Raw genomic sequence first — 22331 nt, forward strand, 5'->3', positions numbered from 1 at the left:
TTGCTAGAATCTGGGTACATGAGGAAAGATGGTCTTCATTAAGACCAAAAAGGTAATCAAGGGCTAAATTATGAAATACCCTGTTTTCTAAACATGTTGGTCTAAAGATGGGAGATTATCAATGTATTTGAGGTAGGGCAGGAAATGGTTAGAGTTGTATTTTAGAAAGATTACTTGTCTCGAGTATAAATGCAATTGGAAGTCTAAGCACGAGGGATCAAAGTAGGGAAAATGTTGAGCTTTAACCTTGAAATTATGAGAACCTCACTAAAATTGGGTTCCATGAATATGCTTAAGGACTGTCTGGATGAAGAGTGGTTGTTTTGTTTTGTTTTGTTTTATCCACACACAACTTGAGCTCAGATCCCCTGGACCCGCTGCCCATTGCTAGTGTTTTTTGTTGTTGTTTATTTGTTTGTTTTTGGTTTTTGATAAAAAGAAAAGAGCTAGAATAAGGTCCAGAATGATTTGTGGGTAGGGTCTGGCTGGACTAATGGCTTGACAGTAGCACTGTTGTACAAACTTGGAAACCCAGCAGTTTGTCAAGGAAGAAGATTGTTCATATGTAGACACTTTATTTGTTGATATTTATGGGGTAACCAGAGATGCATAGTAGGTAGTTAATGAAGGTAGTTTTGAGGTTGTGATTAATAGATTTAGAATTCTGGAGCCGTGTGTATACCTCAGTGGTAGAGCCCTTGCTTAATATGTATAAGGCCCAGGGTCCCATTCCCATTACCATCCCACCCCCAGAAAAATCATCAGTGAAATTAAATTAATTAATGTGGATTGACAAGAAAAAATGAGTGAGGAAAGAATTCTGGGAAATGTCAAATATTTAAATGTTGGATAGTTGAGGATCCCAAGAAAGAACCTTCAAAGGCAGAAATGTCTGAAAAAAGGTTCTTTTTTTTTTTTTTTTTTTTTTTTTTTTTAAGGTTGGTGGCTATTAAAAAATTTTTGGTGGCTTAACAAAAGCAACTTCTTTTGACCTCTTATCTCCACTGTATAAATATATATCATAGCCTGCCTAGAGATGGGCACTTGGGTTGTTTTTAGTTTAGGGATATTATGAAGAAGGCTGCTGTGAACATTCTTAAGCAAGTTTTTTGTTTGTTTGTTTGTTTGAGGACATGAGCTTTTTAATTTCTCTTCCATTTTCCAAAGTTGTTGTACTGGATCTCTTTTTTTAGTTTTCATTTTTATCAAAGTTTATACATGTTTATATCATAGTGTCAAATAATGCTATAAAACCTTATTAGAACAGCAGTCCCTTACCTATTTTTACCTTCCTTAGTGTTTTCAGCACTGTGAGCTGATTCTTTTGGTTTTTCTGTCCATATCTCTAACTTTTATTTCCACTTCTATTTTCTTAAGTTCTGGGCATTATCTGTGAAAGTTGTAGTCTTTATATTCTTTCATTTCACTCTAGGCCTCCATCACACACAGCCTTTTTTCTCCCTTATACGCCTGATAGGTTTACCTTATCACTGTACAAATTCTCTTCCTACATACATCTTGTTTTCTCTTTTGCTTTCTAACTTATTAATCTTTCATTCTTGAACTCTTTGCATGTTTTTTAACTTTCTTCTCAGCACATTCAAATGTGTCAGAAGTTTAGTTTATGGTTCTACCACTTCACTGCAAAAGTTACTGAAACACTGTATGCCTTAGTTGTCTCATCTATAAATCAGAAGTAAGAGTATGTGTTTCCAAGGGTTAGTGTAAATTATTTAGGAAATACTTACAAATATCTAGCAGCCCATGGCCTTGAAAGCTTATCCTTTCTATTATTTCCTTGTAGAAGTATGCATACATTCTGTCAGGAAAACTTGTTGAATGCTTACTCAGTGCTCTGGAAGCTATAATAGTATATATTACATGAGTAAAATGGTTGTACTGGAATAGTAGCATGTAAGACTCCAAGATTTTCTTTGACCTCATGTGTTACCTTGTCCTCCTACTCCATTATTATATATAATAAATTTACTGTACCAAGTTATTTTATTCTTCAAAAAAGAACACACAATTTACTATAAATGCTATCTAAAATATTAAAGAAAGTAAGAAGTTTCAAAAGCAAAATTTTCCCAATGAATAGAGCTTTAATACCAAAAGAAATCTGGAACTTTATTACTAAGAAAAATGTTGCAGCTAGATTCTAACTCACTAGGGAGTAACAAATCTAAATTTACTTGGAATAAAATGCAATTAACAATGTGACTAAAATATTTTTAAAACTTAAATTAATTGATTCCAAAATAATGACATAAAAGGATTATATTATAAATTAGAAGTGTATTGTTACATTATTTTTTCAACAGGATTCGTGGGATGGTCAACATATTCCAGTACTTTTCTCCATTTTTTGTGGCTTATTAGTGGCTATATCCTATCATCTCAGCCGACAAAGCAGTGATCCATCTGTACTTTTGTAAGTGAAATCATTTGTTATTGTTAGAGAACTTTAAATAAGTTAATGTTTCTTTTTTATAACTCCTAAGACCTCTTTTCCCAATACCTTTCCAAAATGCTATTGGCCCAGTCTATCTATAGTCTGTACTGAAAACGTATTAACGTTGGGTCATTCTAACCATCTTGGCTGAAAATGTTGGGTTTTTTTTCCTCCCAAGTATTAAAACAATGTTTTTATAAAAATATTTTTACTGTACTCCTATTTATGATATCTTTGACTTTTTAGGATTTTCTATTTCCTTGTGATTAAATATACTTAGGTCACTTGGTTTTCTGTCATAAACTCTGCCATTTGCATTAATAATTTTCAGGTTATATGTGTATTTTCTATTAACTATTTTCTCTTGATTTTTTTAAAATGTAAAGCTCTTTGGTACAATCCAAGATTTTTCCAAAAACAGAAGAAAAAAATCCAGAAGACCCTCTTTCTGAAGTAAAAGACCCACTGCCTGAAAAACTTAGGAATTCTGTTGTAAGTTTTAGCTGTTTAAATCAACTATAAGACTTAAGTTTTACAATTGATTGTGTTGTATAATGAATACTTCTGAAAGTATTTAGTAATTGGGAGAAAATGTATAGTCACATTGAGTGCGATTAGTTGTACATTGTTGATTACCTTTACTCCAAATTTTCATATGCAAGTTGAACATCCTTTATTCAAAAAATTTCAAGTGCTTTAAAATTCAAAACTGTTTGAGTGCTAGCATTATGCCATAATGAAAAATACCGAACCTGGCCTCACATGATTAGTCACAGTTGAAATGTAGGTAAACTAAAAATAGTATTTAAAATTACCTTTCAGGCCATCATGTATATGAAACAAACGAATTTTGTGTTTAGATTTGGATCCCATCCTCAAGATATCTCATTAGGTAAATTCAAATATTCTAAAATCAGAAAAAAAATCCAAAACACTTTTGGGCCTAAGCATTTTGGCTTGGTGATACGCAGCCCTCATAAGAAATGTTCATTCCTGGGACTTGGGTTGTAACTCAGTGGTAGAGCATTTGCCTCCTCCACATGAGGTACTGGGCTCGTTCTCCGATACCACATAAATAAATAAAGGAATTCTGTCCATCTATAACCAAAAATACTTTAAAGAAAAAAAAGAAATATTCATTTCTCAAATTTGATTTCTGTATAGAATAGTATGTCATTCGTTCATTTCCAGGTCAGGTGAAATTAAGTAATTTTATTGGTCATAAAATTTTTTTGATTCTATTTACGTTAGACTAGACTAAAAGATGAATAAAATAGTCTCTCTTTATCCTTACCCATCATCAAATGCAGTCCAAAATTATTACATGGAAAATTCCAGAAATAAATAATCCATAATTTTTGAATTGCATGCCATTCTGATTTGCATGATGAAATCTTGCACTGTATCAACTGGGACATGAATCTCTCTTTGTCCAGTATGTCTATGCAGTGTATGCTATCTGCCCATTAGTCACTTAGTAGCCGTCATGGTTAGCAATATAGTATATAGGGTTAGATATTGTCTGTGATTTCAGGCATCCACTGAGGGTCTTGGAACATATAACTCATACATAAGGGGGAACTACTGTGTCAATATAAATTAGATTCATTGTGGTGTTATTATTATTCTTGATTAAAAACTATGGACAGGCATGGTGGTGTACACCTCTAGTTCCAGAGGGTTAGGCAAGAGGACAGCAAATTCAGGGCCAGCCCAGACAACTTAACCTCTGTCTTAAAATTAAGTTTTAAAAAATGACTGGGGACATGGCTCTGGTAGAGCACCTCTGGGTTCAGTCTCCAGTACCACAAACAAAAATTACCTCATCCTTGGAAGTGTCTTTATTAGTCCTCTAGGGTGTTTTATTTACCAATGGCCATTTGAAAAGTGTGTGCATTTTCCATGTTAAAGGAGAGAACAATAGCCAATCTATCTTAATATACTTAAGTAAATGCAGTAATTCTCTTACATTTCTAATTTAGTAAATTATAATATTGTTTACGTTCTCTTAGTAATTATTTAAAGATGAATTCTATAGATTCATATCTGTTTTATGGAACAAAACAACATTTCCCAGATTTTATATTATTTCCATTTGTGAAAGATGAAATTTAGAAAAGTATTAAATAGTACATAATTTTTATTGTCAGTGGATATGAGCTGGAGAAAACTTCAGAAAATCAAAACTGCCTCAAGATATAATTGAAATATTTTTTCTGACTTTAGTTTCCATGTTAGCAGAGGATATTTCATGTTAAGCATAGGAAGATGTTCTGAATCTAGTTTATATCAGGCATATCAAGAAGTTTCTGGTTTTAGTATAGGTGGAGCTTTACTAATCTTGAAAATACAAAATGTTCCTAAATTGATGCTTAAGACGTTTTGGATTTTAGAGCATTTTGAACTTTGGCTTTTTGTTTTAAGGATTCTCCACTGGTAAAAAGTCTAGGTAAATATTCTTAAGTGTGAAAGATTCCAAAATTTGAAATACTTCTGGTCACAAGCATCTCAGTTAAGGGGTACTCAGCCTGTATAACCACTAAGGACTTATGCATGTGGTTTTAACATTTTAAAAGATCAGTGAAAATGTAACTTACCAAAGGGAGATACCTAAAAATGATATGGTAACTTAAGTACCTTATTTCCTTTTCTTCTATGTAAAATTTTTGACCAGTAGAGAGGAAAATACCTTCATTCTAAAAGACTATTATAATATGGTTGGAGCATGCAGACTGGTTAAGTTGTTTAATTTCCTTGGCACTAAAAATATGAGGAAATTGAGGAAGAAAATAAGATTTATTATAGTAATCATTACATTCAAGAAATATGTAGAGTGTTGAAGAGGATCAGTGAAAATTTATTTCTCAAACTTTGCAAGTTGGGAATAAAAAAAAGGTTTTTAAAAATTTTCGTTATTGTTTTTTGTTGTTGTTCCACAGAGTGAGCGTTTACAGTCTGACTTAGTGGTATGCATTGTAATTGGTGTGCTGTATTTTGCTATTCATGTGAGCACGGTGTTCACAGTATTACAGGTAAAGGAATAATTTTATTCTTTCAGTTGGGAAAATACCTTTGAACTCACTTCTGATTTTAATTATAATGTTTGTCAATAGCACTGACATATGACTTTTCATTTGGTTTTAATAACAAATACTTATTTTCTCATGACTTTTCTGGATCATGAATCTGAGAGTGGCTTAGCTAAACAATTCCCAACTTAGGATCTTTTATGATATTGCAGTCTTCCGAGGTTTGTTGTACAGAGGCTTCAATTTCTCTCCAGATTGTCTTCCCCATAGATGGTCTCAGTGTCCTCATGAAATGGGAACTGGTTTTCCCTGGAACAAGTGATCCTAGAGAGAAAGTCCAAGACAGAAGCTGTACTCTTATAACCTGATCTTGGAAATGACATATTGGTACTTCTGCCATGTTCTGTTGGTCACATAGACAAACCCTGGTATAATGTGGGAAGGAAATACCCACCGGGGAGCCAAGACCATTTTGGAGACTGACTACCACAGTTCACTATCTGGCCTCCATGATTTCATCCCTCTCATATGCAAGATGCCCTTATTCTCTCCTAAAGAAACCAAAAGTCTCATTCCTATATAGTTGGAAGGCCTAGAACCTTATCATCTAATCAGACTCAGATATGGAAGAGATTCCTCAAGTGTTCCCGTGGGCCATGTCATTACTGTAGTTACTGTAGATCCATATTTACTTCTGCTTGAAAGATTTCCTAGAACATTTCTTGTAGTATAAATCTGCAAATTCTTTCAGCCTTTATATTTCTGAGAAAGTTCTTATTTCACCATTGATTTTGAAGGATACTTCACTATGTGTAAAATTCTAGGAAAGCAGTTTTAATTCTTTCCATATTTAAAGATGTTGCTCCAGTGTTTCTGACTTCTATTGCTTCTGAAATGAAATCTGCTGTTTATTTATTTATTTATTTTTAGTAACGGGGATTGAGCCCAGAGGTGCTTTACCACTAAGTCACATCTCCAGCCATTTTTATTTTTTATTTTGAGAGAGAGTCTTACTAAGTTGCTTAGAGCCTTCCTCAGTTGACCTCAAGCCTGCGCTCCTCCTGCCTCAGCCACCAGAGGCCTTGGGATTATAATAGCCTTGTGCCACCACTGCTCTCCACAAGTTATCCTTTATCTTTATTCCTCCGTAGATAACCTTTTCCCCTCCTCTATTTCTTGTAGGATTTTCTTTTTATCATTAGTTTTGAGTAAGTTGATTATGATGTGCCTTCATGTAGTTTTCCTCATGGTTTTGTGTTTGGGGTTTATACTTTTCAATAAATTTGGGAAATTTTAGCCATCATTATTTCAGATGTTTTTGCTGTCCTCCTCCTCCTGCCTTTTCCACCTTGCCTCTTCCTCCACCCCATTTTCACACTGCCTCATAGACTCCAAATATATACAGCTTTCCCTTCTGAAATTATTTCAGTTATCAGATACTTGATTTATTTTCATTCTTTTTCCCACTGTTTAATTTTATATAGTATCACTGATAGACCTTTAAATTCACTGATCTTTTTTTCTGTGTTTGTGTAATCTGTCATTAATCCCATTCAGTATATATTTTAATCTCAGAATTTATAATTTTTATAATTTATATTTTTAATCTTTAGAAGTTTATTTTGGTTATTTTTAAAAATTTGTCTCCCACGCCTCTACTTACTTGACTTATTGAACATAAAGTGTTCTGTTACAACTCTTTATGTCCTTGTTTACTAATTCTGGCATCTGAATCACTTACATGTTAGTTCTCATTAACTGATTTTCTTCCCCTCTCTCTCTGGGTCATAGTTTTCTGATTCTATGCACACTCAGTAATTTTTGATTGGATGTCAAATTTTAAATTTTACATTTAGGTGTTGGATAATTTTATATTTCCATAAATACTCTTGAGCTTTTTTCTGGAATGCTGCTAAGTATTTCTTAACAGTGTGATCCTTTCAGGTCTTGCTTTTAAGGTTTCTGAGGTAGGACCAGGGTGTCTTGTTTATTCTAGCGTGGTATCCCCTCTACTGAGGGGAATACCCTTTCAAGGTCTCTGCTCAGTGCTTTGTAAAGCTTTAGCTCTTTCAGTCTGGTTTATGAGAGTAAATACTCTCCCAGCTGGGACTAGTGCTGGGTATTGTCTGCACTCTCACGAAGTGAGCTTCTTTTCCTGCCCTCCTGTGGTTTCCTCACCTGCATGCACTGCTATTACCCTGAGTACTCCAAGGGTCCCTCTGCAGATCTCCAGAGTTCTCCCTCTGTTTGGTTTTCTCTTTGGTACACTCTCTTCTGGTGAAGTTTAGCCCCCTGGTCTTTCAAGACTTTCATCTCCACATCCTTATCTCACAGTGTGCTTGGCTTTTCTTGGGTTCCCCTTCCTGTGGCACATTCCACAGACTCAGGGCAGGAAGCTGGGACAGGCATGCTCACCTCCTTTATTCCCCTTCCTTTAGAATCCAGGTTTATTTCCTGTGTTCCATCTGTCACAAACCATTGGGCCATATGTTTTATGGCCCAATAATAATAATTTAATATGGTTATTTAATATAGAAGCAAAGGCATACTTATTTAATTTTATTTAACATTTCAAACATTATCATCAAACTATTAATTTATGATCACTTCCAAACAAGTACAGTCTAGTTGGTCATCAGGGTGCAAGTAGAGACTCCTTCATATCCAAAAGTTTCCAGAATGTCTAAATGTATGACTTAATTGGAATGTTCAAGGAGAAATTACTTGATTCCCTCTTTTGTAAATTTAATCATACATAAGAATTCAAATAATATACAGTGTGAAGGAACAAAGTGAATACTTATTTTTTTCTCACCTCATTCTGCTCTGCTCTTAGAGTCAGTTTTACTAGCTTATATCCTTCATTTCTGCTAGTTTAAACAATTTATTATAATGCTCTGAAATCACATATAACATTCTTGGAATAGGAAGCAGTATAACTCTAGACACTCATTGTATGGTAGTGTAAAACACCAAAGGAAGTAGTTAACACATTTTAAATATCTGTAATATAAGAACATTCATTGTCTTTCATGGCTTGATTTAATCAGAAAAAGCCACATTAACATAGAAATGTAACTATAGAAAAGTGTTGAGTTCTTAGATTCTAAAATTGACTTTGCTATTCTCTATCATCAAATGAAAAATTGAACCCATAATTGAGAGTTTCCAGAGTCTTAAAGTCACTCCTAATTTTCTCAACTCTCTTTTTCTTTTAAAGCCTGCTCTCAAGTTTGTGTTATATGCATTGGTTGGTTTTGTGGGTTTTATAACCCACTATGTCCTGCCTCAAGTTAGGAAACAGCTACCATGGCACTTTTTCTCTCATCCTCTGCTGAAGACTGCAGAGTACAATCAGTATGAAGTTCGAAGTAAGTATTTCATTAACACTTTTCTTCTTAATATTAAGATTGGGGCTGGGGTTGTGGCTCAGTGGTAGGGTGCTTGCCTGGCATGTATGAGGCACTGGGTTCAATCCTCAGCACCACATAAAAATGAATAAATAAAGGTATTTTATCCATCTATAACAAAAAAAAAAAAAAAACTTAAAAAAAATAAGATTGGGTTCTCTTTACTAGGCTGATTGATGACTTAAGTATGTATCATTGGATAACATCTTGGTTGTGCTTCTCGTCCTTAGGTTTGAATCTGTTAATGAATCGAATCTCTTGCAGGATGGTGGTTTTTTTTTTTTTTTTTGCCTTTCCTGTTGGTGTGTTTGTTTGTTTTTAGTTTTAGTAGTGGAGAATTGAAAAGGTCTTTGTTGTTATTTCTTCCAGAGACACTAGGTCCTACCAGAGTTTAAAAAAAAAAAAAAAATTACTTTTTAAATTGCTGTTTTAGTTCAGATTTGGAATACACTATAAAATGACTCAAAAAAAGGTATGAGGCCTGTCCATTTGGCAAGTTGCTGCTTCTTTTTCTTTCCTTTGTAAATGTTCACTTCTTGTTCACTGGCCCCATGACCAGTGATATGCTGTACTTCCTCATTTTAGAGAAATAGAAGTTCATATCTATGCTATTTATTATTGTACCAATGATGAAATGAACCACATTTTTCTTCACAGACTTTTCTGTCAATTATGAAATTGCTATAAAAGGAAAAATAAACCTCTCAATTGTTTGAAGATGCATTAACATTTTTAGAGAATGCTGAAGCCTTTGAAAACTTTCTGTAAAATACTTGACTTTAGGGCTGGAGTTGTAGGCACTTGCTTTGTGCTTGTGAGGCACTGGGTTTGATCCTCAGCACCACATAAAAATAAATAAATAAAAGTATTGTGTCCATCTACAACTAAAAGAAAAAAAAAAAAAACTTGACTTTACATACATTCTCAAAGCAAATTTCCTGGGTCTTTTAGTGAAATTGATTGAAGCAGCATGCCACTTTAATCTTCATAGTGGTCAGATCTGAGGGAGAGAATACAGCATTAATATATAGGTTGTATCAGCTGCACTGTGAGGACCTTTTACAAAATATGTGCTCTTTAAAAAAGGGAAAACAACACGAAATCGTGAGAATCAGTACCGACCCATTCCCTGCCTCATGGAAATAACTCAGATGACATATTTTATTAGCATTGCTTTTATATATAAATGACAGCAAGTATATCTAATTTATTTTAAAAGTCAGCAGTTTTAATTAAATGCATAATATAACACATTGCTTATTTTTTATCCTAAACCAGTCTAAATTTTTATAAATTTGAATCAACCTGACATTTTTGAGTTTTTGAAAGTACCAAGTATTAGTAAAATTATTTTTTTTCTCCCACTGATTTTAGCAATTGTAAGAAAAATTATAATTCATTAGAGAACTTGGTGAAAGCTTGGAAATATTGCTTTCAGGTAGCTGAAGAACCATGTGTTAAATCATTTAGGTTATCTGAAACACTATTGGCAATGAAAGTGACTATTATGAAGCATATGAATTCAAATCATAAATTCTCATGGGTTCTGATAGTCTACTATATGTATGTGTGTATGTCTATGTATATCTTAACATTTTAGAAATAAATAACTTAATAGATCATTTATTTATTTTGGGACACGGGGCAGCCTAAAGTTTAGTAACCTTTTCTCCATAAGATGTACCCAGAAGTGACAAAAAGTTAGTTAAAAACAGATTTCAAAAATTAAAGTTTAAGCTGGGCTCAGTGGCACATGTGCAGTGGCACATGCACAGTGGTGCACTACAAGTGACTGAGGCAGGAGGATAGAGAATTCAAAAGCCAGCTTCAGCAACAGCGAGGCACTAAGCACCTCAGTGAGACCCTGTCTCTAAATAAAATACAAAAAAGGGCTGGGGATGTGGCTAAATGTTTGAGTGCCCCTGAGTTCAATCCCTGGTACCCACCCCTCAAAGAATTAGAGTTTAAAATGAAATTCATCTAAAGATAAGTCATATCCAAATAGCAAATTTGTACATATTTCAGAATTCATCAGAGTTGGTAATTAGTGAAAGTACTGGATTTTTATATTTTTATTTATAGTGTAGGGCTAATTTGATTTGTGAGAGTTTCCTTTTTTGTCACATTAGCAGACTACTTATCTGTTGGATGACATGTGATCTTCTTGACTTACATTGCCTTGTTAGATGCAGCTACTATGATGTGGTTTGAAAAACTTCATGTGTGGCTTCTTTTTGTGGAGAAGAATATCATCTATCCACTGATTGTTCTCAATGAACTAAGTAGCAGTGCAGAGACAATTGCCAGTCCAAAGAAACTGGATACAGAGTAAGTACAATCATCTTCTATCTAAGTCTGAATACTAGGGACTGTTACAACAGTATTACAATAGAGTGTCTCAGGGTATTGATCAATGTCCAAATATCCATCAAGTGTCTCTGTGGTACATGGCATCGTAAGCTGAAAAATTTGGGTGAAATTTTATCTTTCACTTCCCTTTTTAGAACATCTGTTTTTGTTCTTGGCAAATTCACTACTACAAACATCTCATTGTCAACTGAAACTTTGTGAAGAGGACATTTATTCAGATCAATTTTTAATATTAGATGACAGATCTGGGGGATGACTGGTTTTGTGTATTGTGTAAGTCATACCATATAGATGGTCAGTTTCCTTCATGGTTACCCATGGTCCTATCTCCTAGTGTAGGTAAATGTTTGGGAGTAATTATTATGTGTTTTTCATGTGTTAAATGCAATTAACATTACAGTGATAGAAATATTGAGAAACTAGAGAACCAGGTGACAGAATTACAATACCTGCCTATTTTTAAAACATGCTTACACTCATAGAGGATTAGAATTACAATACAAACTATCAAAAGAATATTATACTAATATTCTTTCAAGATCCTTTCAAGATGTGATTTGCTTAGTGTATAAATCATTTTTAGAGGTTTAAATTTGATCTTTATATTATAAGCTTAGTAAATTGGTCATTTTTGTAAAGTTAGAAAAATGTTCCAGTGTGGTCAACCATGAGTTAATGAGTTGTGTCTTTCTGTTACAGATTAGGTGCTTTAATGATCACCATTGCTGGCTTAAAGTTACTGCGATCCTCTTTTAGCAGCCCTACATATCAGTATGTCACAGTCATCTTTACAGTACTCTTTTTCAAATTTGACTATGAAGCTTTTTCAGAGACCATGCTATTGGATCTCTTCTTCATGTCCATACTGTTCAGCAAGGTAATTTATCACTGAAAGGAATATCTCTGCCTGCAAAAACTATCACCCTAAGTAATAGAGTACTTTGTGAAGATTATGCATGTATTTTATTTATTTGTTGTCTTTTAATTAATGTCTCATCATTTAACTTCGAGTATATTAGAATCCCTAAGCAATGCTAGTCACAGTGATCCATATAAATTGTATTTTTTGCTATAGTTAGGAAGATAAAATTGTTATATAAAGAAACATTATTAGTAAGTGGAGTGTGCTTTTGAATAATTTTAGAAATATAAGTGGTTATAGTTGAATTTGGGTTGTTGGATAGATGAAGGGAACAATTCTAGTGAAGAAAAACTTGCTAGCTGAATGAAGACAGTGAGACCATGTGGTAACAACCAGAAATGAACTCAACAGAATATTCTGAAGTTTGCAAAATGCTTCTAAAATTCATTATTTGCCCTCAGACAAGTGTCTTTATGACCTTTGTAAATGAGATGGCAAAATCCAGATCTTCTCCCTCTTCATGCAAGGATTTTTTTATTGAACCGTACTACCTTTCTCAATCAAATAGGTTGTACAGTCAGATTGTTCGTAAATTAAATAGTAATTAGATTTCATGGTAACACTGACCATATACAAAGGACTTTGACATATATTATCCCATTTGATAGGTAACTGAGAGCTGAAGCAAATGAACAGCTACAAAACACAGTGAAAGTCCAATTTTAGGCAAGTTAGCCTGGTCAGCCACATTTGGGATGAAATGGGGAAGAGAGAACCTTGAAGGTATGGAGAACAGCTTAAGAGATTGTGACAGTGATTCAGATGTGGTGGAGGTCTGACCTAGGATGAAACAGTGAAAATGGAAAGCGATTAATCCAAACGAGGTTTTAGTGGTAGTCATTTTCGATATTGTAATAAATACCTTTTAAACTATTTCAGTATTACATTTGTTCAATCACTAATTAATATGCACTTTCATCATGTATTTTTTCTTGTCAGCATGATTATTAACCAAAAGACAAAAGCAGAAAGTTAATCAGAGAATTGTGTATATAAAGAAGCATGTGGTCTTTCACAAACTGAGATACTTAGATTGAAAATTGTGTTTTCTTCTTACACTGGTTGGAAATAAGTGAAAGCTGCAATAAAATGTAAACTAATATATGAACTATAGTTGGTACACTTAACTCTACATTAGTTTGGATTTTCTTAATCCTTCATTTGTCACATATTCTGGGGGGAAGCATACATTTTCTCAGAACTATTCTAGATGCATAGGCTATTAATTAGTCGGGGGAGGGGGGAGAGAAAGCTCTGTCCTTAAGGAGTTTGTCTTTCATATGTCACTAGAAAGAACAATGATAATAAGTAATATGCAATAGATCACTTTAGATATATTTCATTCTGTCATCAATTTAATAAACCTTTTAATTAAATGTATACAAAAATTTTATTACCCAACACACCTATGTAGTTACATATCATTTTTTTCTTCAATTATTACAGTCAAAATTTGAGTACAGTCTGCTTCACATTTAGAATCTGAAGTTTTTCCAAGTTACTGCTTTTAAGTAGTTCTAATTACATGATAATATATGTGTTTCTTTTGTTTTACATGATCCTATTAACATTAGTACTGAGGATTGTTAGCATGATTTTGACTTATGGCTAAAAATATTGGGATTCATGTGCACTTCTAATTCATTGAAATTGTGATTTCTTCAGTTGATTGGTTGGTTGCAGAGTTGGGGATTGAACCCAGGGCCTCACACACGCCAGGCAAGCCCTCTACCACTGTGGTATATCCCCAACCCTGATTTCTCTTTTAAATTGAAAGTCAAACAAGTTCATTTGTAAATCAGCTTAAGTATTTTAAGAGATGAAATGTTTGTGTCTAATCTTGTCACCAAATTAGTTAAAACTTTTGCTTTTTAAGATTCTGTGATTTATTTCAAGAGTTGGGTTTTATATTGCCTGACAAGCAGACCTGGTCTGTCTTGGACAAACACAGTGTCCCTGTTTCAGAGTTGAAGATTGTTCAACCACAATAATAGATTCAAAGTTAAATAAGACTAAAATGTTTATTTTGTTTCCATTGATAATTTCTATTATCAACAGAAGTCTAGTATATACAACAAAATTTCTATGCAAATAGGTAGTGAAAACTGTATACAACTGGTGTTTTCAAATTCCTTTTGACATTGTTTTTTTAAACATACTCAGTTTCCAGAGCACTAAAATTTGAGGAAAGTGTGTTTTGGAATAAAATGTTGTACTTTACAGATATCTAGATATATTTTTTCCTCCAAGGATTGTTACTTTGCTGCTTCCTACTTTTCTTCATTTTACTTGTAGTAGTAGTAGTAATATGACTGGCCAGTAGAGGGCATAGAACTTTCTAAATTTATGAAACACAAATTCACAAATCAGCTAGGCATCTTTACTTAACAAATGGCATTTTTTATTTAAAAATAAGTTCAGCATTTTGGCAGTAATAAATCTTATTATACAAATGGCAGATAATTTCAGTGCAGTTTCCCCAGGAAGAAGAAAATACATTTTGTAGGTCTTTTATTTTCTAATTCAAATATCTGATTTAAGTTTTTTGCTGATGGTTTTCCTTTCCTCTTCCTCCTACAGCTTTGGGAACTCCTTTACAAGTTGCAGTTCGTGTACACCTACATCGCCCCATGGCAGATTACATGGGGTTCTGCTTTCCATGCATTTGCTCAGCCCTTTGCAGTGCCTCGTATCCTTCATATTAAATTATGAGAATGGATAGTCATATCCTTGATAAGAATATTGATTTACAAGCAAAACCTTTCATAGGCATAGAATATAGGTTACTATACGTAAATAATCAAACACTCATTCTTTTTAGTTCTCACTTATCCTGATTTAGATTGTTTAACTTGTATTAACATTTGTGGCCCACAGATTACCTAAAGGTGAAAAAACAAAGTTTTGTAATTAAATAATACTAACTTAAAATTCCATATTATAAATATAAATTATTATGATATTATTAAAGTCTAGAAATAAAAGTATTTTTATGTACATAGAATGTTTAGAAATATTTTAAATAATTGAGCAAAACACTTCATGATAGATTGAACTGTCTGAAATTTTCTATTCTCTTCCTTTCTTAAAAATATTTTCTAAATAATAACAAAGGTTAATGACACTAGTGATGTTGAAAGGCAGACTTTTGATATCTGCAAGTTTTGGTTTTAACCTAATGGAAAATTGAAACCAAGCATTTCTTTCCAAATTGATATATGGAGTTTTACTAAATATATATTAGCAAATATTTATTTGGCCCCCTTCCCTTTTTTGTTTTTCTGTTGGTACGCCCTTGTGGTGTCCAGTGACATCCTCTTTTGTATTTATCTGGTGAATTTCATTTCTCTAATTGCTGTGATCTAAATGTGTTTGTACAATTTTTTTTTTCTGTCTTCTTCATGTCTGTGTGTATGCATGCTCAGATGAATCTTAAGTTCCTTAACTACTTTTCCCATAGATTCAGCTATGCTGTTTATTCAGGCTGCTGTGTCAGCTTTCTTCTCTACTCCACTAAACCCTTTTTTAGGAAGTGCAATATTTATCACTTCTTATGTTCGACCTGTGAAATTCTGGGAGAGAGATTATAAGTGAGTAAAGTAAATGCTTGAAAGACAGTTTCTTTTTTATAAGGAAAAACTATTGATAGCATTATTATTAGAAGTTATTTGTGGTTCATAATTTGTTATGGTGAATTTTTTGATGGAGAGGGTACTGAGGATTGAACCAGGAGCACTCTACCACTGAGCTACATGTTGAAATAGTCTTGCTAAAAATTTATAAATATTTTTAAAATGTGAAAATTATGTAAGTGATAGAATTGGGGGAAAATCACTGTTTCTCTTTTTTCTACTCATGAGATTTTTAAAAACAATTCTAATTTAAATATACTCATTTTGCATCTTTTTTTCTTTCATTGGTATTTCTTAAACTTATTCCTTATTAATAATACTCTAAATCTTTATGCTATCCATTATTATAATTAATCACTTCATAGTTTTCTTAGAAATAGCTATTTTTAAATCTAATGGGGGTTGTGGGTGGTGATTGAACCCAGAGACACTTTACCACTGAGTTACATCCCCAGCTTTTTTTAATTTTGAGACAGAGTCTCATTAAGTTGCTTTAGAGCGTCTCTAAGTTTCTGAGGCTGGCTTTGAACTTGTGATCCTCCTGCCTCAGCTTTCCAAGTCACTAGGATTACAAGTGTATGCCACCATAGCCAGTGAGATCCAAATATTTATGTTATCTCTGCTTTTTCAATGAAGAAAAGTTTTTAATGAGTGTCTTTGTACATAAAGTATTTTTTCTGTCTAGATTCAGTTCCTTAGAAAGAGCTTATCCTAATTTATGGTTCCACTGGCCATCTCCATGAATGCTTTTTCCTCTACACTTTCACACATTGGCATTTTTGCTGGGGAAAGTTGTGGTCTCCTTGGAAACAGTGAATTGACTTGTGGGTTTAAAATTTTGATTATAGTCCATTACTAAAACCACACATGGTATTTTCCATTTTGGCAAATTTCACTGTTATTTGTATCCTATTCTGGACCAACTTCTAACCCAGAGTCATGTTCTATGATAGTAGTTATTTAAGTATTTTGGTCCTAGAATCCCTTAATAATCTTATAAATTCCATAGCTTTAAGAATAGCTATATTTTCCCACCTACTCAAAAAAAATTAGAATAATGTTACTGTTTTACAGTTCTGCAAATTTTTACAAGTCTGACTTGTTAACAGATGACTTCTTTTATCTGCCTCTTTAGTCATTCTGTTGTGGTATGCTGTTTTACTTGAAATACATAAGAAAATTTGGCCTCACACAGATATGTAGTTGAAAAAGGAATATTTTCATAAACATTTAAGACAGTTGTGGATATTTTTCCTTGATCCTTCACTAAAACTCAACAAATGATAGACTCTTGATTGAAAGTTAGTACAGTGTGAAATTTTTAACTGTATCTGTATTTTTGGAACTATGTTACATCAATATTTACCTATCTGTCTTGTATTTTGAATGGATCTTTTATTTATGCATTATTTTATAACTTCGTTTATTATTCACTTAGAAAAATACTGATTTACTGAGTAAAAGAGGTCTTCCAAATGTTGATACAATTTGTTATGCAGTGTTTTAAAAAATGTATTCATTAATATTATTACCAATCTCAAAAAAAAAATAACATGAAGCATTGGGAAGCTTTATGGTGGTGGATACAAGTTTTCCCATATTCTAATTTTTTCTTAAAGCTTGAATTTTGTCAGTATCAACAGATATTACCAGTTGTTTTCTTTGAAATGACAGATTCATTTTATTTTTGAGAAATATCTGTTAAATAACCCATATGAATAAGTCTAAATTTCCTCAATCAGCTGTTCAAGTAAAAATAGTGTTTCAAGAAAAAAAAGCCGCTAGTTCAGCTCATAATTCTAATGATTACACACATGCTTTCCCTTGGGACAGCCGTCAGAATGCAGCAAAAGTGCTTTCTCTGTATTTTCTCATTTTTCCCTTGCAGAACATTAAAGAGGCCTGTACTAAGGAATCTAGATTTAATAAAATTCACATTTTTACTGCCTTGTTAGGGATATGTGAAGTGGAACTGCTCATTTGTTTTATTGTGCATGTGTGGCAGGGACAATACTGTTTAGTGTTGCTGCTTTGATTCATGCTCAGACATCAGCAGTTTTACCCACTATTGCTTCTATACCTTCAGTGCAGTTGTCAAACCAGGAAAAAGGGGCTAGTAACAACTAAGCATTATTAAAAGAATACTTTTGTTTTGGAAACCTCCTTGAAAAAGTCCTGGTTTCACAGTCTGCACTTTGGGAACTACTGTTCTGAAGACCAGACACAGTACCACTGAGCTTTAATAGGTATTCTTTCCCCTTGCAAAGAATGTTTCATGTTCTGTGAGTTTCTGAGAACCATGTGCAGTCTGCATTTTCTCATTCTGATCTCCACCCCCAACTACCACCCCTGGATGTCTTTTTACAAACTCTACAGTGACCCCTGTTAGGGGGGAAAAACTGCTATGTTTATATGTGGTAAATGTGGGGGTAGGGGGACTGTTAGAAAAACTATCTGTAAAATTGTGCTACCAGCTCGGGATGTAGCTCAGTGGCAAAGCACTTACCTAGCACACGTGAGACAGGATCAAGCCCTAGTACTAGCAAGCAGTGTGCTGCCAAGGAGTTTATCAATATATTAGTAACAGAGATTCCCCAGAGATTTTCCTAAAGCACTATTATTTGATCTGTATCTTAGAGTTCCCTCCTTGTGTTTTGTCTGGTTTTGGTTTTGGGTTTTGCAGTACTGGGGATTAAACTTAGGAATGCTCTTTATATTTTGTATTTTAAGACAGGATCTCAGTTGCCCAGGCTGTCTTAGAACTTGGTAATCCTCTTGCCTTAGCCTCCCAAGTCGCTGGGATTACAGGCATGCTACTATGCTCAGCTCCCTTACTCTTATTAAATTTTTTTAAGTAAAGAAATGAAACATGTTTTATTTTGTCTTCTTTAGCACAAAACGAGTGGACCATTCAAATACCAGATTGGCTTCCCAGCTTGATAGAAATCCAGGTAATAATGCTACTTGTGAGTAAGGCATTAAGTTAAAGATTTTGTCATGTGTATGTAATATGTAAATATATATTTATCTTTGTCGAAATCCTTTATGAGTCCCAAGTAGCCATTTTTAAACAACTGATATCCTTTATTTTATTTTTAACAAAGTAAAGTGCATGTGAATTAGACTATCTCCAATTTATATGCCCATCTTTTGTTTTTGTTTTTTTTTTTTTTTAAATGAGATAGGTCCTTGATCTATTACTCAGGTTGTCTCAAACTTGTGATCCTCCTGCCACCAGAGTAGCTAGAATTACAGGCATATACCATTGTACCTGACGTATATACCCATCCTTAATAAAATGCATTTAAACAATGCTGATGGGAAATCTTAAAATGTCACTGAAAGATTATTCTTACATAGATTAAAAAGTAGAAAGCAATTAAACTAAAACTAGTCGACTGTGTTGAAGGGTATTTAGCACATTTCATTAATATCTTGGCTTCTATCCTTTCCTGAATTCTTAAGTAAATGTTAATATAATTTTAGTTAGTATGTATTGAGTTGACATCTACAAGGGACCATATAACCACTCAAGATATGACTTGAGTGGGTAACACTTTGGTGGCATTACCATTATCTAAAATCTGATTCTTAGTTTTGATATTTGGGAAGTATCATTTTATTGGCCTATCCAGCAGTAAGAAATGAATTTCACTGCCACAGTTGTGAAGGACTAACGAACAACTAGAACTTAAGTGTATTAAAAAAACATTTACTCTCAAATAGACTGAAATATTTGTATCTATTTGACTTATAAGTTCCCTTAAAATACTATACACATCTTAAAAACCAAACTATAGATCTGATTGGTTCTTAATTTTAATATTGAATTAAGGAGTACTAGCTATTTGATATTAATGACTGTTAATCGTCACATTCTGTTAGAGAAAAGAACCATCTCAATTCTAGTATATGCTATAAGGGACTGAAATTCTCCTGATGCTGCCACCACCTTTCCACAGGACAAAATCACTTTTGTGTTGGGTATGCATAAAGTTAAATACAATCATTTTATTGCCATTAGAACCTAGGGTTCCCCTTTTATTATTTTAATATTTAGTTTAAGTTTAAAATAATTACTAAGTTTTGACAATTTTGCTGTTCTCTAGTACTGTGCTTTGGGTACCCACTTTGGATAGGTTACTTCTAGAGGAGGTCGTACTCATTCAATGATGTTTTTATACTAATGTTTTTCTTACATGATAACCCTAACATACCATTTGTAGGTTCTTTTTTTCTACATCTGTGTATATAGTTTATTTTTGCTAAATATCAACCATCTTGTTATTCAGGTTCTTTTTAACTAATTTCTCTTTGTTTTGGACTGTCTTCTTCAAGTCTTATATATTATTTTACCCGCTTCTTTACCAAATAAGCTTTTTGTTCTCCTTCTGAATATTAGTTTCTCTTTTTCATTTTTCTGTATAGTTTTAATTATAAGGCATATTTCATTGAATAGCAATAACTGTCCATGAATTATAAGTTGTGGACTGTTAAAAAGGTGGAAAAGTTTTTAGATTGTATCTAATCAAATTCCCACATTACATGGATAGGAACCCTCAGAGAAGTTATGTAACTTCTCTCAATTCTGAAACCTCTCATTATTGTTTCATTTTTATGTAGAAATTGTAAGGGTATGAGTATTATTTTTCTTGTCAAGTAAATATAAATACAACCTGAGCTGGAAGTTAATTTTGATATTTTTAACAATCTCATTTGTCAATATGAAAGGGAATTAAGGTGAAATCTGACATTTTGGTTTTTTGTTTAATCCCTTCTTATAGGATCAGATGACAACAATCTGAATTCCATCTTCTATGAACATTTAACGAGATCCCTGCAGCACAGCCTCTGTGGTGATTTGCTGCTGGGACGGTGGGGAAACTACAGTACCGGGGATTGTTTCATCCTTGCCTCTGACTATCTCAATGCATTAGTACACCTTATAGAGATAGGCAATGGTCTCGTCACTTTCCAGCTGCGAGGACTAGAATTTAGAGGTAGGACGTTCATTCATCTTTTATTTTTATAGTGTACTTCTACAGCATCTAAGTTTTGAGTGTTTATATCTCAAATCAAAAGTGTTCATAAAATTAGATATTTGGGATTATAGAGTGAGAAAAGTTGTTGAAGAGTATTTATTAGGGACCCTCCCATTTCATAGTCACATGAAGAGTCATTTTTTTTGGTGTTGCATTATATGGAAAGGTAGTAGCATTAGAATATAATTGACTTGTTTACCTGGAGATACTGACTTCTGTTGTTCTGTGCTTTGTCTCTTGCCAGACGCTTTTGTGACAAATTATGTATGTTTGCTCGGCTAGTGGCATAGAATGTTGTTTTTGTGTGAGACAGAGTAGTTGACTGAGTTATGTTCCAAAAGACACCATGCCATTGTCTTCAACAATTTTTTTAAATTAAAGTGAAATTCACCTAAAATTAACTATTTAAAATGAAGAATCAGTGGTATTTGTACATAAATTTGCAGTGTTGCGCAACCATCACCTCTGTCTAGTTCCAAATAAAACCCCGCATGTATGAGGTAGTTACTCCTGGTGCCCCTCCCACCTGCACTCTACAGTTTTATTTACTGACAAATGAAACTCTTTCTTCACAGAAACTGGTACATTCAGAAACATATCAACTTGATGTTGTCAACTCCTACATGTTAAGTAACTTCTTTTTTTTTTTTTAACACAGCTAATATTTATTGCACACACTGCGTGCCAGATACTGTTCTATGCACTTCTTTGTTAACTCATTTTTCCCACAATTTTTTATAGTTGTACATAAGGATAGGATTTATTTTTATATATTCATACATGCACAAAAAATAGCAACATAATTTGGCCAGTATCACTCCCTAACACTTCTCCCCTCCTTCCCCATCCCCCACCCCTTGGTCCCTTTCCTCTCCTGATCTCCCTTTGATTTCCATGAGATCTGCTCCCACCTTCCTTTTCCTTTTTCCTCTCTAACTTCCACATATGAGAGAAAACATAAGACCCTTGGCCTTCTGAGTGTGAATGACATGATTTCATTTTCTTTATGGATGAATAAAACTTCATTGTGTACTTATTACCACATACTTTTTATCCATTCATCCATTGTTGGACACCTAGGCTGGTTCCACAGTTTGGCTATTGTGAATTGTGCAGCCATAAACATGGTTGTACATGTGTCACTGTGGTTTGATGACTTTAATTCTTCAGGATAAATACCGAGGAGGAGTGGTTCCTAGTCTTTTGAGGAACCTCTTTACTGATTTCCATAGTGGTTATACTAAATTACAATCCCACCAACACTGTAAAAGTGTTCCTTTTTCTTCACATCTTAGGTTGAATAGCTTCTAACCACAAAGAATAAACTTGTTTTATAGGAATTTCAAATCCTGTATTTGAATATCTTTCTGGTCTATGGGAACATTTGAACTAAAGAGTTTAGAGAGTTTTTGATGTATCCTAAGACGAAGTCTTTGTAGTGTCTTTAGTCTGGAATAGGAAATCAGAAAAT

General features: G+C 33.5%; 1 protein-coding gene across 9 annotated transcripts in view; it reads left to right on the plus strand.

Moving 5' to 3' along the window:
* The window catches only part of Pcnx1 (pecanex 1), a 168270-nt gene that overhangs the window by 112019 nt on the left and 33920 nt on the right, over positions 1 to 22331 (plus strand). For 7 of the 9 annotated variants that reach the window (XM_047537923.1, XM_047537930.1, XM_047537926.1 and 4 more), the window contains 10 exons: positions 2325 to 2434; positions 2842 to 2947; positions 5395 to 5487; positions 8705 to 8855; positions 11081 to 11222; positions 11964 to 12141; positions 14767 to 14875; positions 15647 to 15776; positions 18711 to 18769; positions 20603 to 20818. In XM_047537923.1, coding sequence (XP_047393879.1) covers positions 2325 to 2434; positions 2842 to 2947; positions 5395 to 5487; positions 8705 to 8855; positions 11081 to 11222; positions 11964 to 12141; positions 14767 to 14875; positions 15647 to 15776; positions 18711 to 18769; positions 20603 to 20818 — 1294 coding nt within the window. The remainder of the gene's footprint in view (positions 1 to 2324; positions 2435 to 2841; positions 2948 to 5394; positions 5488 to 8704; positions 8856 to 11080; positions 11223 to 11963; positions 12142 to 14766; positions 14876 to 15646; positions 15777 to 18710; positions 18770 to 20602; positions 20819 to 22331) is intronic. The other 2 variants (XM_047537936.1, XM_047537933.1) reach the window with 2 other exon arrangements.

Source organism: Sciurus carolinensis, chromosome 2 (assembly GCF_902686445.1).
Source record: "Sciurus carolinensis chromosome 2, mSciCar1.2, whole genome shotgun sequence".
Lineage (NCBI taxonomy): Eukaryota > Metazoa > Chordata > Mammalia > Rodentia > Sciuridae > Sciurus > Sciurus carolinensis.